This window comes from Hippopotamus amphibius, chromosome 12, assembly GCF_030028045.1.
Source record: "Hippopotamus amphibius kiboko isolate mHipAmp2 chromosome 12, mHipAmp2.hap2, whole genome shotgun sequence".
Lineage (NCBI taxonomy): Eukaryota > Metazoa > Chordata > Mammalia > Artiodactyla > Hippopotamidae > Hippopotamus > Hippopotamus amphibius.
In genome coordinates, this window is record NC_080197.1 from 26,486,885 (window position 1) to 26,498,803 (window position 11,919).

Genomic DNA, 11,919 nt, shown 5'->3' on the forward strand with positions numbered 1-11,919 from the left:
CAGCGACAAGACAAGAATAAGGATGTAGGTGCAGAGAATGGACTGGAGGACACAAGGTTGGGGGAGGGCAGGGGGTGAAGGAGAAGCTGGGACGAAGTGAGAGAGTAGCATAGACATATATATACTACCAACTGTAAAATAGTTAGCCAGTGGGAAGTTGCTGTATAACAAAGGGAGATCAACTCGATGATGGATGATGCCTTAGAGGGCTGGGATGGGGAGGGTGGGGGGGAGTCGAGGGAGGGAGGGAATATGGGGATATGTGTATAAATACAGCTGATTGACTTTGGTGTACCTCAAAAACTGGTACAAGAGTGTAAAGCAATTATATTTCAGTAAAAATAAATAAATAAATAAATAAAAACAGAAAATCAGACACTGTCACCTCCCTCCAAAAAAAAAAAAAAAAAAGAAAGAAAGAAAGAAAGAAGGACATGAAGGTAATTAATGCCTGGGTTCTCTCCAATTCAGGTCCTGATTGCTGGTTTCCAGTCTGGAAGCTCCTTTCTTCATTTCAGGTCATTTATGGTCTTAACAATCATTCAGATGCTTATAGAATTTAACTACTCATCCTGATCTCAAAGATTTTCTACTTCTGTGAGTGTGGAAGATGTTTCCTCTCTTAAATCCTCTCCAGAAGACACATGCTAGTTTCCTACAATAAGCCTTCTTGCACTTCTGAACCATGGGACTGTCCTCCCCCCGATGCCATGTTGGTTGGCGGCAGTAGCAGGTGGAGATTGTGGTGGGTCTGGACATGATGGCAGATGTTTGACAGGGGCTGAGAAACACCGGCCTGAGTTTGCTCTTTCTCCCAAGATTAGTGGGGTCTCCCAAGGTCTGTGATGTTTCAGTCCTTGATTTGCCTTTTTGTTACTCTGTTACTTGTGCAATTCATTCACATACAACTCAAGGCCTCATCTGTGAAGTGAAGGGGTGGGGCTGATCCTCTAAGGACCTCAAACAGTAAAAGCTTATTTATTTATTTATTTATTTATTTAATAAATTTATTGGCTGCATTGGGTCTTCGCTGCTGTGTGCGGGCTTTCTCTAGTTGTGGTGAGCGGGGGCTACTCTTTGTTGTGCTGCACTGGCTTCTCAGTGTGGTGGCTTCTCTTGTTGTGGAGCACGGGTTCTAGGCACGTGGCCTTCAGTAGTTGTGGCACACAGGCTCAGTAGTTGTGGCACACAGGCTTAGTTGCTCTGTGGCATGTGGGATCTTCCTGGACCAGGGCTTGAACCTGTGTCCCCTGCATTGGCAGGTGGATTCTTAACCACTGCGCCACCAGGGAAGTCCTACATATTTAGTTTTTATTTGAGGGGACAACCTTCCCCAGCCTGGGTAACACTTCTTCCTTCTTGCATCCAATTTTTCATAAATCTTACCTGTAATCACAGTCTCAACTTCCTCATATCCCATTCTCTTCTCAGTTCTTTAAAATCAGGTTTCTTCCTCTAAAAATATGACTCTCACCCAGGGCATCAATAATCTTCTCACATGCAACTCCCACGACCCTTCTCTGTGCTTATCTTTCCCAAGCTTTTCAGCAATGAATATTTTGGACCAGTTTGTCCTTCCTCCTACACTTCCTCCTTGCCATCTTTATCATCCTCTTACTGAGAGAGAAGAGAAGAGGCCAGTATAACTGGATGCAAGTAAGCAAAACAGTGGTGGTAGAGGACATGTATCCATCAGCTTCCTGGACGTCTCCCTCGGGGTCTCCCACTTTCATGCAGCATGGCCACAGCTAAAGGCATAATCTTCCTGCCAGAATCAACTCACTCCCCCCATATTTTGAGTTACCTTTGGGATCCCCCCACCTGAGACACGGACAGGAGCCTCACCTGCTCCCTTACCTCCACCCTTCCAGGTCTACCTCCTGAACATCTCTCTAATCTGCCATTTTCACTTCTTGTGTGATATCCTTGTGTATTATCACCTTTGCCTGGAGTGTTACATCTACGCAACGCCCTATCCACCCATCCTAAGAGCCCCAGAGCAGTCACTCTGAAATCCACGCTCATCCAAACATCTTCTTGTCCTGCCTAAGACCATTAAGGTCTCCAATGTGAGGACCAGACTCTGTTCTACAGCTCCAACCACTCAGGCCAGGGTTCTTTCCCACCTACGAGCCCTCCAGTGATGGTGAAGAAAGACAAGGTACTTTGGGCAAAGAAAGGGCAGTTTTATTTGGTGACAGACATGGAAGGTGACACATGCTGAAAGCAGGGGGAGCAGTTTCCTTGGAGAGAAGGCTGCTCTGGACTCCCAACATGGCCGTGTCATTGTCCAGGACATGGGCCAGCCTTCTGTGAGCCCTTGGCAGCTGGGCAGGGAGTGGATTGAGCAGCAGGAAATGGTTCTGTTGGGAGAAGACCCCAGCCGGAATGGAGACCGAGGTCCCTGAGTCTTGCTGGTATTGGGCCATCATGAAACCTGCTCTCCAGAGGGTGGGGAGGAGGCTCGGACCCTGGGGCTAGGGGTCTTGTTTCAGCCACCAGGGGAGCCCAGGCCCTGGGTCTCGGGGCTCCTTGTGCATGTGTTTGAGTGTGTCTGTGCGTCCACGTGTTTTTGTGTGTGGCGAGTTTGCATATGTGTGTGTACGTATGTGTGTGCTGACATGAGAGTGTGTGCCTCTGTGTGTCTGTCTGAGTGACCGTGTGTGTGTGTGCACCCGTGAGCTTGTGCATACATATCCATGACCATGTGTGTTTCTCTTTGTAGCTATGTTGTAGTGCCACCCATGTCTCTCTACCTCTGTCAGCATTTTTGTGGACTTCTCTGTGCATCTTGGTGTATGTCTATGTGGCTGTTTGTCTCTCTCTTTGGATGTCACTGTCCCAAGCCCCCTGCTGCCCCCATCAGGAGAAGAACAGCCAGCCCTCAAATCCTACAGAATGGGGAGAAATACTCACCAGCTCCACAGAGGCCAGGTCCCTTCCTGGAAGGCTTAGACTGTGATGACAAATTGCAGCCTGTGGATCAGTGCATCTGGAAAATGAAAGAAACAATAACCACAGACCAGAGTGAAGGAGCCCATGGACCGCCACGGTCCCCTGGAGGCCTGGGGCTGGGGAATGGAAACTCTGAGATCCAACCACGCTCAGGCAGGCCTTGCGGGGGACCATGCCTCCTCCACCAACCAGCCCAGCTGTTCTCAGTGTCAAGGTTGATGGGGGGAGACAGGGTCTATGCCTCAACATGATCTGGATGATTCAAGGCAAAGAAGAAATCTGAAATGGTGAGACTTGAGGCTGGAGGGACATAGCTGTCCCACGTGTGCAGGGACAGAGCTCCCTGGGGGAAATCCCTGCTCCTGCAGAGGGGATAGAGGGCTTGGAAGCCAGTACTTACTGAGAATGGAATGTACCAGAGTGATGTCCAAGTGGCCAAGAGCCGCATTGACCAGAGGGCACACCTGAGCCAGGGACGGAGAGTGGAGTTAGGCAAAGTGACACCTTAGGGAGACCCTGGCAGCAACAGCATCCCCAGTATGGATTCTCTGGGGAGATTTTCTATCACTTTTCTGTATCTGAGAGTGTCTGATTCTAGGCAATCCCACAGGTGAATGCTCACACATCCACACTGGGCAGAAGGAGAAACTGAAGGCATGGGTGAGGTGACCAATCACATGATGAGCTGTGGTTCCCTCTGTGATCTAGCGTCTGTTTCTGAATAGGGTGGACTGCTCCGGGAGGGGTGAGTTTCTGGTTATAGGAGGCACCAAAGCGTAGGCTGGGTGAGCCTTGCCTGTAGCTATAATGGGGGTGGCCTGGGAGCTCCTTGGGGCAGGAGCCAATCTGTTTGAGCTGGAGTGTGGACATACACACGGCCTGGCCCGGAGCAGAAGCCAATCAGTACATTTTGAAGGATGGAAAGAATAAACATGGACAGATGGATCAGTGGACAGTTAGACTGCTGGATGGAATTTACTTATCAAACTGAGCGACTCAGAAGAGCTCACCCCAGGGGCTTCTTTTAGCCTGAGAAGCTCTAAGAGCCAAGGATCAGGAGCCCTCCCTTTTACTCCACTTACCTTGCCCTGCACCAGCCCAGGAAGGACATTATTCAAGATCCCAGTGAGGTTGTCAACAAAGCTCTGAAGGGGGAGGGGGCCCAATCTGAAAGAGAGAAGCCACGGGCAATGCAGGGGCCTGGGGCTGCTATGGAGAAGCACTGGTGTGTGCCCACTGCAGTCTCAGTGCTGCGTAACAGAACCTGGCCTCATGCATCCGCACCCACGTGCATCCACCACAAGGGTTCATCCAAAGGGAGTGATACCCTGCACAGCAGTGCACACGCTAGGTACATGTAGGATAAACACATAGTTACAGAACACAGTAGGTGCTCAATAAGGCTTTGTAGACTCCATAAATGAATGAACTGTGCTTAGTACGTAGCTGTCGTGAGGATTCAATGAGATGATACATGTGATGCACAACATATGTGTTCAGTAAACGTTGGCCATGTGGGGACGCCTCCTGTGTATCCTACCTGCCTCCATCTCCCTTGCAACAGTAACTGAAATAAGTAATCCAGGTAGGCTGCATAGCTCTTTTACTCTCTCCTGGGACAAAGCACCTTCATGTCTATTATTTTAGAGGGTTGTGTCAATAATGCCCGTGTAGCTCCATAATACAGTTATCTGAGAAAGCTGAGACTCAGGTTGGGGAAGCACAGTTCAAGTTCACATAGGAAGCCCTCCATCTCTTGCTGCACCACTCAGGTAGATGGGGCTTGAACTCAGATTTCTTATTGCCTAATCCAGCATAAAATTGGTCAGCCTAGCCTAAGAAGGGATAAGTGAGCATTTACCTATTCATCCAACCATTCACACATCTTTCCATCCATCCATTTTCTCATCCTTCCACCCTCCCACTCATCCATTCTCCCATTGTTCCATCTTCCCAACCATTCATCCGTCATCCCTATTGTCTCTGGACAGGAGCAGCCACCCTTCTGGCCTTACCCATCAAGCAGGGATATTTTCAGGCTGCCAGGGGAGTGAGTGCAGTCGCCAAGGACCAGGCGGATCTTCTGATCATCTTTCACAGTTAAGAGTTCTGCAGTAATGTTTGGCTTCACAGCCAGCTTTAATAGACTTCCGACCAAGGGCCTGCAGAGAAGACAGTCTGTTGCAGCTGGTCCCACCACATCCCAAGGCAGAGGAGGCTTTTCTCCTTGACAGGTATTCAAGCCTTGCTTCACTCCATCTTACCCACAGCTGTATGTACCTCATTAGGCTCAAAGGAACCAAATATGTTTCCCAAGTAACTCAATGTCACTCATCATAGCGACAAATGAGCTGAAGTTGGAGGCTCAGCTCTGCTAGACTCCAACACCTTTTGTTTTTGACTTCCCATGATTTTCAGGGTCTCCTTTAGTGAGCCATCCTCCCATCCCCCCTTGGGACCCACTCACGTCTTCACATTGAGGACCATGCCCAGAGGGATGGTGACATAGAGACGATGGCCATCAGGGCTCTGCACAAGGCCAAGTTCCAGCAGCTTGGGATTAGTGATCTTCAAACTGCTCAGGGAACAAGATTGGAGGGAGAAACATTAACTCCTCTAGTCCTAGACTTAGAAACCATGGCTAACCCCACCTTACCCTCCCAGAGGTGGAGCTACCCATGAGGTGGGATGGAGGAGACAGGAGGGGTCTTAAAGCAAAAGCCACATGAACTTTGAGTCTCACATCAGTTTTTCTCAACCTCTGTCCTTGGTCAGATCTGGACACACACATGGCTTTCTCCTTATCTCAAGTCTATGGGTTTTCCAGGATAGAGACTCTGTCTGGGCTGTATTTGCAACCTGTATGCTAGCTCAGAACCTTACAGAGAAAGGGACTACTCCATACTGGTTGACTTTGTGGATTGATGAGCAGGTGGGTAGATGGATATGTGGGTGGTTGCATGGAAGAGTACGTGGTTAGATGGAAGGGAGGATGGACAAATGGGAGGATGGACAAATAGATGTCTGGACAATTGCAGTAAGTCCTTTGCAAACATTTATGTTAGGACTCACTCATCCTGCCAGATTCTTCAGTGGCAGGTCAATCAACAATGTTATCATGGAGATGGAGAAGCAGGAAGTTGGGTAGAATGGAGAGAGGATGAAAGTAAGCCAGCCACTGTGCCAGGTGATTTACATCTTCTCCAGTCCTCGTAACAGTTTTTCTCTGTAGGTACCATAATCTTTGTTTTACAGATGAAGAAACCAAGCCCAGGGAGACTGAGTGCCTTGCCCCAGGTCACCCACCAAGTACATGATGAATACAAAAATCAAAGTCAAGTCTATCTAGTTGTCTTCAAGTTCCGGGCAAGCACCTGGGTGGGTAGAAATCATGGGAATGGCTTTGATCCAGTCCTAGGAAGGACCCAGGATTTGCCAGCTCACTGGCGTCGAACTTTCCACTACTGCTGCTTGCTTAGAGAGCTCTCAGGTGGCTCCTGGATTGTTCATATTGGATTGTTCCACAGATATCACATGATGATGCCATTGAGGAGAGTATCTCACACTTTCTTGCTTACATCAAAGCCACGGTGTTCTACAGGATTTCACAGGTGAGGAGAACAAAATGACCACCGTATAGTGGAAAAGGCCTTGGCTTTGGACTTAAGTCAATTAGAGTTAGACCCCTCACTCTGCATCACTCCTGTGGGAGCACAGGCACCTTTCTGTCTCAGTTTTTCCATCTGTAAACTAGAGATTATTAAATTGAACTGTGGTGAGGATTATAGATCATGCTGGGGACTCACGACACGCTTCAGGACGGGGGGCAATTGCTGGTTCAAGAGGGCTGGTGTTCCCTGTCAGACTGTGAGGAAATTCTCAGCCTGAGTCCTGGCCTCATGTTCAGACCAACCGCCCCACCCCCCGCTCTGTCCCTCAGGCCCACTGCCTGGGGCTGTCATATCTCCAAAGGGGGTTCTCTGGTGGGGTGCAAGCTCCTATTTTAGGGTTACTCACTCAACAATGTTTTCCAGGAGAGGGGTCAGTGAAGTCACGTGCCCAAGCAGGCCCCCCAGCAGACCACCAGGAGTGTTCCCTCCAGCCTTCAGGATGTCCAATAGCGGCAGGTTTTCGAGGACGCCCAGCAGACCCTCAGAAAGCAGACCATTGCTGAGAGCTGGAAATGGGTATGGGGTCCTCGGGGGTCAGCTCTGACCATTATGGGTCCTCAGTCCTTACCCCTTCTATCCCCCCTTCCCAAACACACACACACACCCCTGAAAGAGGTTGTCACAGACTCCCACTTACCTCTTGTCAAGTTTCCAGCAAGATCTGTGGGACTCGGGGCCAGGGCCGGAGTCACAGCCAAGGGCAGCGCATCTAGCTGGGCCGTGGTCTGGGCCAGCAGCCCACAGAAGACAACAAGGCCCCCAATTTGAAACATCTTCTCATTCAGTATCTGTGGAAAGAATGACAGGTGTATCGTGGCATCAATACCAGAGAGGAACCTATCCGCCGTCTGCCCCCGCCCCAGCACACCAGTGAGTGAAATTGTGGTAGCGAATGTGCTTCCTCTGAGCCAGGCTTTGGGCTGAGCCCCCCACACTCGAGCAGTGGAGGGGGCGGGGGACGGAATGGGCGGGTCTCACCTGGCTTCTCGGAGGTCCCGGCAGCTGTCGTGGTCTCCTCTTCCCTGCTTGCTTCTGCTGAGGAGGCAGCTTCTTTTATAGTGTGGGAACGAGGAAACCAGCAATTGAATGATGGGTTTCTAGATAATTCAGCATTCTGCAATCCAGTGGTGTCTTTCAGGGCCCTCCAAAGTAAATAATTGCTCATCACATTAGTAGGTGGGACAGTTAAGCTGTTTGGTTGACAAATTAAACAGAGAAAAACTTGAGATGTGGATGTTACTCAAGACTTTGTGGTTTTGAGAGTGGGGCTGAGGCTGGGGACCCGTGCCCCGAGGTGGCCTGGAAATCACATTTGGAACACTGGAAGAGGTAGCCAGCAGAGCCTGGGAAGGGACCTTAATCTCATGTCCTTTTCCATTCCTGGTCCAATTAGTTTTCTCCACTTGGAGGGCTCTTTCTCCCAAAATGTCAAAAAAGAGTCAAATTGTCTCTGATTTCCCTACATCTGGGGCACCCCTCAGTTCCAGGGCAGGGGTGCCCTGGCTTCTGAATCCCAACTGCATGACAGTCACATGCTGGGGGCTACACATCCTCACAGAATCCTGCAGGGAGGGGTTGCTGCTCCTCCTTTGCAGAAGAAGAAACTGAGGCCCAGTGGGGACAGGGGCCCAAGGACACAGACAGGCTGGGACCTGGGACCTGGGATGCTTTGCTGCAGTATTTGCACCTGGACAAATGTCTCCTCAAGCAACAAAATACAAAGAAACTATAAGGGACTAAAAATAACTGCGTGCATTGGCAGTTGGGGCAAATTATGGACAACAAGATGCCAAAAGGCCTAAAACCCAATGGCCATTTCTGAAGAGCCAGGAGTAAAAACGGGGTCCTGCACATGCCCCCTGCCCTCAATACCACCAAAGAGGTGGGCAAACCACCTAAGTCACCCCTCTGGTCCGACTCCTTGTCACACCCCTACCCTCACCCCATATAAGGGACCCGTTCGTCCCCACTCGGGGAGCAAACAAAGGAACCTATTACTTGTCTTCGCTCCCCCGCTGCTGCAGCAGGGGCTCCAATAAAGCCTTGTCTGAATTTCTTGTCTGGCCTCTTATTAATTTCTATTGATTAAGGAAGGCCAAGAACCCTGGTCAGTATCATTAGGACTCAACCCAATGGATAATAAGAACAATAAAAACAGTGTCAACAGCTAACACTTGCCAAGCTCTTCCTGAATGCCAGGCCCGTCATTGTTATTCTTTCTTTCTTTCTTTTTTTTTTTGAATTGAAAATTTTGTTTTATTTTGCTTCAACGATATTAGTGAAGTATGTATGTAGACACAGGTTTTATTTGTATAGACACAGACTTAGACACAGACTTGAGAATACAATCTATTATCTTATACATTTAATCCATTTGTATGGATTATAAAATACAAATCAAATTTTTCCAAGTAGAAACATGAATGTAAATATAGATACACATCATAAAAAAGTATGGAGAGATAATAAAATGCTCACCTTAAAATTGAATTAAGGGCAAACTATTATAACACATACATTGTACATACAACATACAAGTCAAGTAATTTTCATAATTGCCCTTTTTTTTTTGCTAGATAAGCATTAGAAAATAGATTCAAAGGTTGAAGGTACCTAAGCAAAACCTTTTATTCTCAAGATTTTAGTAAATAAGTGTCAACATCGTCATTGTTTTCCACATCCAGCCCCTCACGAGTCCTCACAACCCTGTGTGCGGTGGGAATGAGTACGTCCATTTTACAAAGGGGAGGCTGAGGTTCGGAGCGTGAGGTGACCAGGGTGGCACAGTGGGCGTGGGGCCCAGGCATTCACGCTCGAGTCCTTTCTCTTCATCCCTGGGCTCAGAGATGAGGATGCCTTGGGCACGCTCTGACTGTTTTGCATCCCCATGTCTGTCAATGTCATACTGCCCACTTTTATAACCTGGAAAAGGTTTTCCAGTTTCCCAGGCCTGAGGGACTTTGTGGCATCTTGGCCTCTACCCTTACCCTTTCTCCTTTCCTTCCCCAAATGAAGTTAGGAGGCTTTTTTTTTTTTTTTTTTTTTTTGCCACTGCTTGGGCCTTTGGAGTTTATTTTACAAATGAAAAAATGAGGCACAGGGAGGTCCAGGTCTTAGTCCAGTGAGAACAGCTCTTATCTTGCAGAACCAAACCCCTTATGAGCAAAAGTAGAGAGAGAAGGAGGAAATGCAGGTTTATGGAGCACCTACTCTGTACCAGGTGCTTTCCATACTTGAACTTAGTCTTCGTCATGAGTGGTCGATATTGTTTAACCTCAAATGTCAGATAAGGAGACTAAGGTTCAGAGAGGGTGATTACTTCCCAACACACACAGCAAGTGAGTGGGGTCAGAATTCTCCCCCGCGTCTGATTCCCCTGTGATCAGCGGGCCATGCTGCCTTCCCCTCATGTCAGACCTTCACTGGAGCTGCTCCCACTTCCTGTGAGAGTCCGACGGATGCCTCCAAGGGGCTGGGCCGTGACTTTGAACTCAGTCATCCATTCAAGCACTCACCAGACTCTTCCCACGGCTAGTATGTTGTCAGGCATCCCCAAAGGGGTCCTCTTTTTTGTTATCCTGGTACAATTCTTGAGGGTTGGGTCAGGTTGCTACTATCTTTTGGGGAAACAGAGGTGGTTAAGTCAAGGAATGGATTCAAGTTTGTTCCTGGACAGCTAACAGCTGCTGGTTTGAAGCTATGAGGCTGCATTTGTGTTACGGCAGAAAGGGGATGGATTTGGGCACGTATCGCCCTGGTTCAAATCCTGTGACCCTGGGCAAGTCCCTCCAATCCTTTGAACTTCAGTTTACTCATCTGTAAAATGGGAGGATAATATCTACCTCACAGGGCTGTGGGGGAAAATGTCTGGGGAGGGGGTATGAACTTCAGTTCATAAAGTCATGTGTCTACATTTTTTTTTGAAGATTTTACTTGATGTGGATCATTTTCTAAAAGTCTTTGTTAAATTTGTTATAATACTGCTTCTGTTTTATGTTTTGGTTTTTTGGCCATGAGGCATGTGGGATAAGCTTAGCTGCCTGACCAGGGATCGAACCTGCACCCCCTGCATTGGAAGGCGAAGACTTAACCACTGGACTGCCAGGGAAATTCCTACATTAAAAAATATATATATATAATCCCTTCATTTATTTATTTATTTACTTATTTTTTGTATTTTGACCATGCCATGTCACACAGCACGTGGCATGTTTCCCCGATCAGGGATTGAACCGAGGCTTCCACAGTGAAAGCATCGAATCCCAACCACTAGGTCACCAGGGAACTCCCCTACATATTTTTTTTTTTTTTCTAAGAACATTTTTTGAGATATAATTGACATACAATAAACTGCATATATTTAAAGTGTACAATTTGATATTTTTTTCTTATTAGTAATGTATATATGGCAAACCCAATCTCCAAATTCATCCCACCCCAACCCCTCCCCCACCCACTTTCCCCCCCTTGGTGTCCATATGTTTGTTCTTTACATCTGTGTCTCTGTTTCTGCCTTGTAAACTGGTTGATCTGTAGCATCTTTCTATATTCTGCATATAGAATATAACGCATATGCGTTAATATACAATATTTGTTTTTCTCTTTCTGACTCACTTCACTCTGTATGACAGTCTCTAAGTCCATCCATGTCTCTAGAAATGTCCCATTTTCATTCCTTTTTATGCCTGAGTAATATTCCATTGTATATATGTACCACATCTTCTTTATCCTTTCATCTGTTGATGGACATTTAGTTTGCTTCCATGTCCTGGCTATTGTAAATAGCGCTGTGATGAATATTGGGGTGCATGTGTCTTTTTGAATTATCATTTTCTCTGGGTATATGCCCAGTAGTGGGATTGCTGGGTCATATGGCAATTCTATTTTTAGTTTTTCAAGGAACCTCCATACTGTTCTCCATAGCGGCTATATCAATTTACATTCCCACCAACAGTGCAAGAGGGTTCCCTTTTCTCCACACCCTCTCCAGCATTTGCTGTTTGTAGATTTTCTGATGATGCCCATTCTAACCAGTGTGAGGTGATACCTCATTGTAGTTTTGATTTGCATTTCTCTAATAATTAGTGATGTTGAGCAACTTTTCATGTGCCTCTTGGTCATCTGTATGTTTTCTTTGGAGAAATGCATATTTAGGTCTTTTGCCCATTTTTTGATTGGGTTGTTTGTTTTTTTGATACTGAGCTGCATGAACTGTTTATATAATTTGGAGATTAATCCTTTGTCTGTTGATTGATTTGCAAATATTTTCTCCCATTCTGAGGGCTGTCTTTTC

At 47.3% G+C, this 11,919-nt stretch overlaps 1 protein-coding gene across 1 annotated transcript; it reads right to left on the reverse strand.

Annotated features, from left to right (window-relative positions):
* Positions 1 to 2,169: 2,169 nt before the first annotated feature.
* BPIFA1 (BPI fold containing family A member 1) lies at positions 2,170 to 7,637 on the reverse strand. Its single transcript, XM_057703210.1, has 9 exons — positions 7,605 to 7,637; positions 7,264 to 7,414; positions 6,973 to 7,132; positions 5,423 to 5,530; positions 4,971 to 5,117; positions 4,038 to 4,122; positions 3,356 to 3,419; positions 2,917 to 2,992; positions 2,170 to 2,363 (listed from the first exon to the last, which is right to left on the reverse strand). Exons 2-8 carry the CDS (start codon positions 7,397 to 7,399, stop codon positions 2,952 to 2,954), a joined length of 741 nt encoding a protein of 246 aa, XP_057559193.1. The 5' UTR covers positions 7,400 to 7,414; positions 7,605 to 7,637; the 3' UTR covers positions 2,170 to 2,363; positions 2,917 to 2,951.
* Positions 7,638 to 11,919: the final 4,282 nt, after the last annotated feature.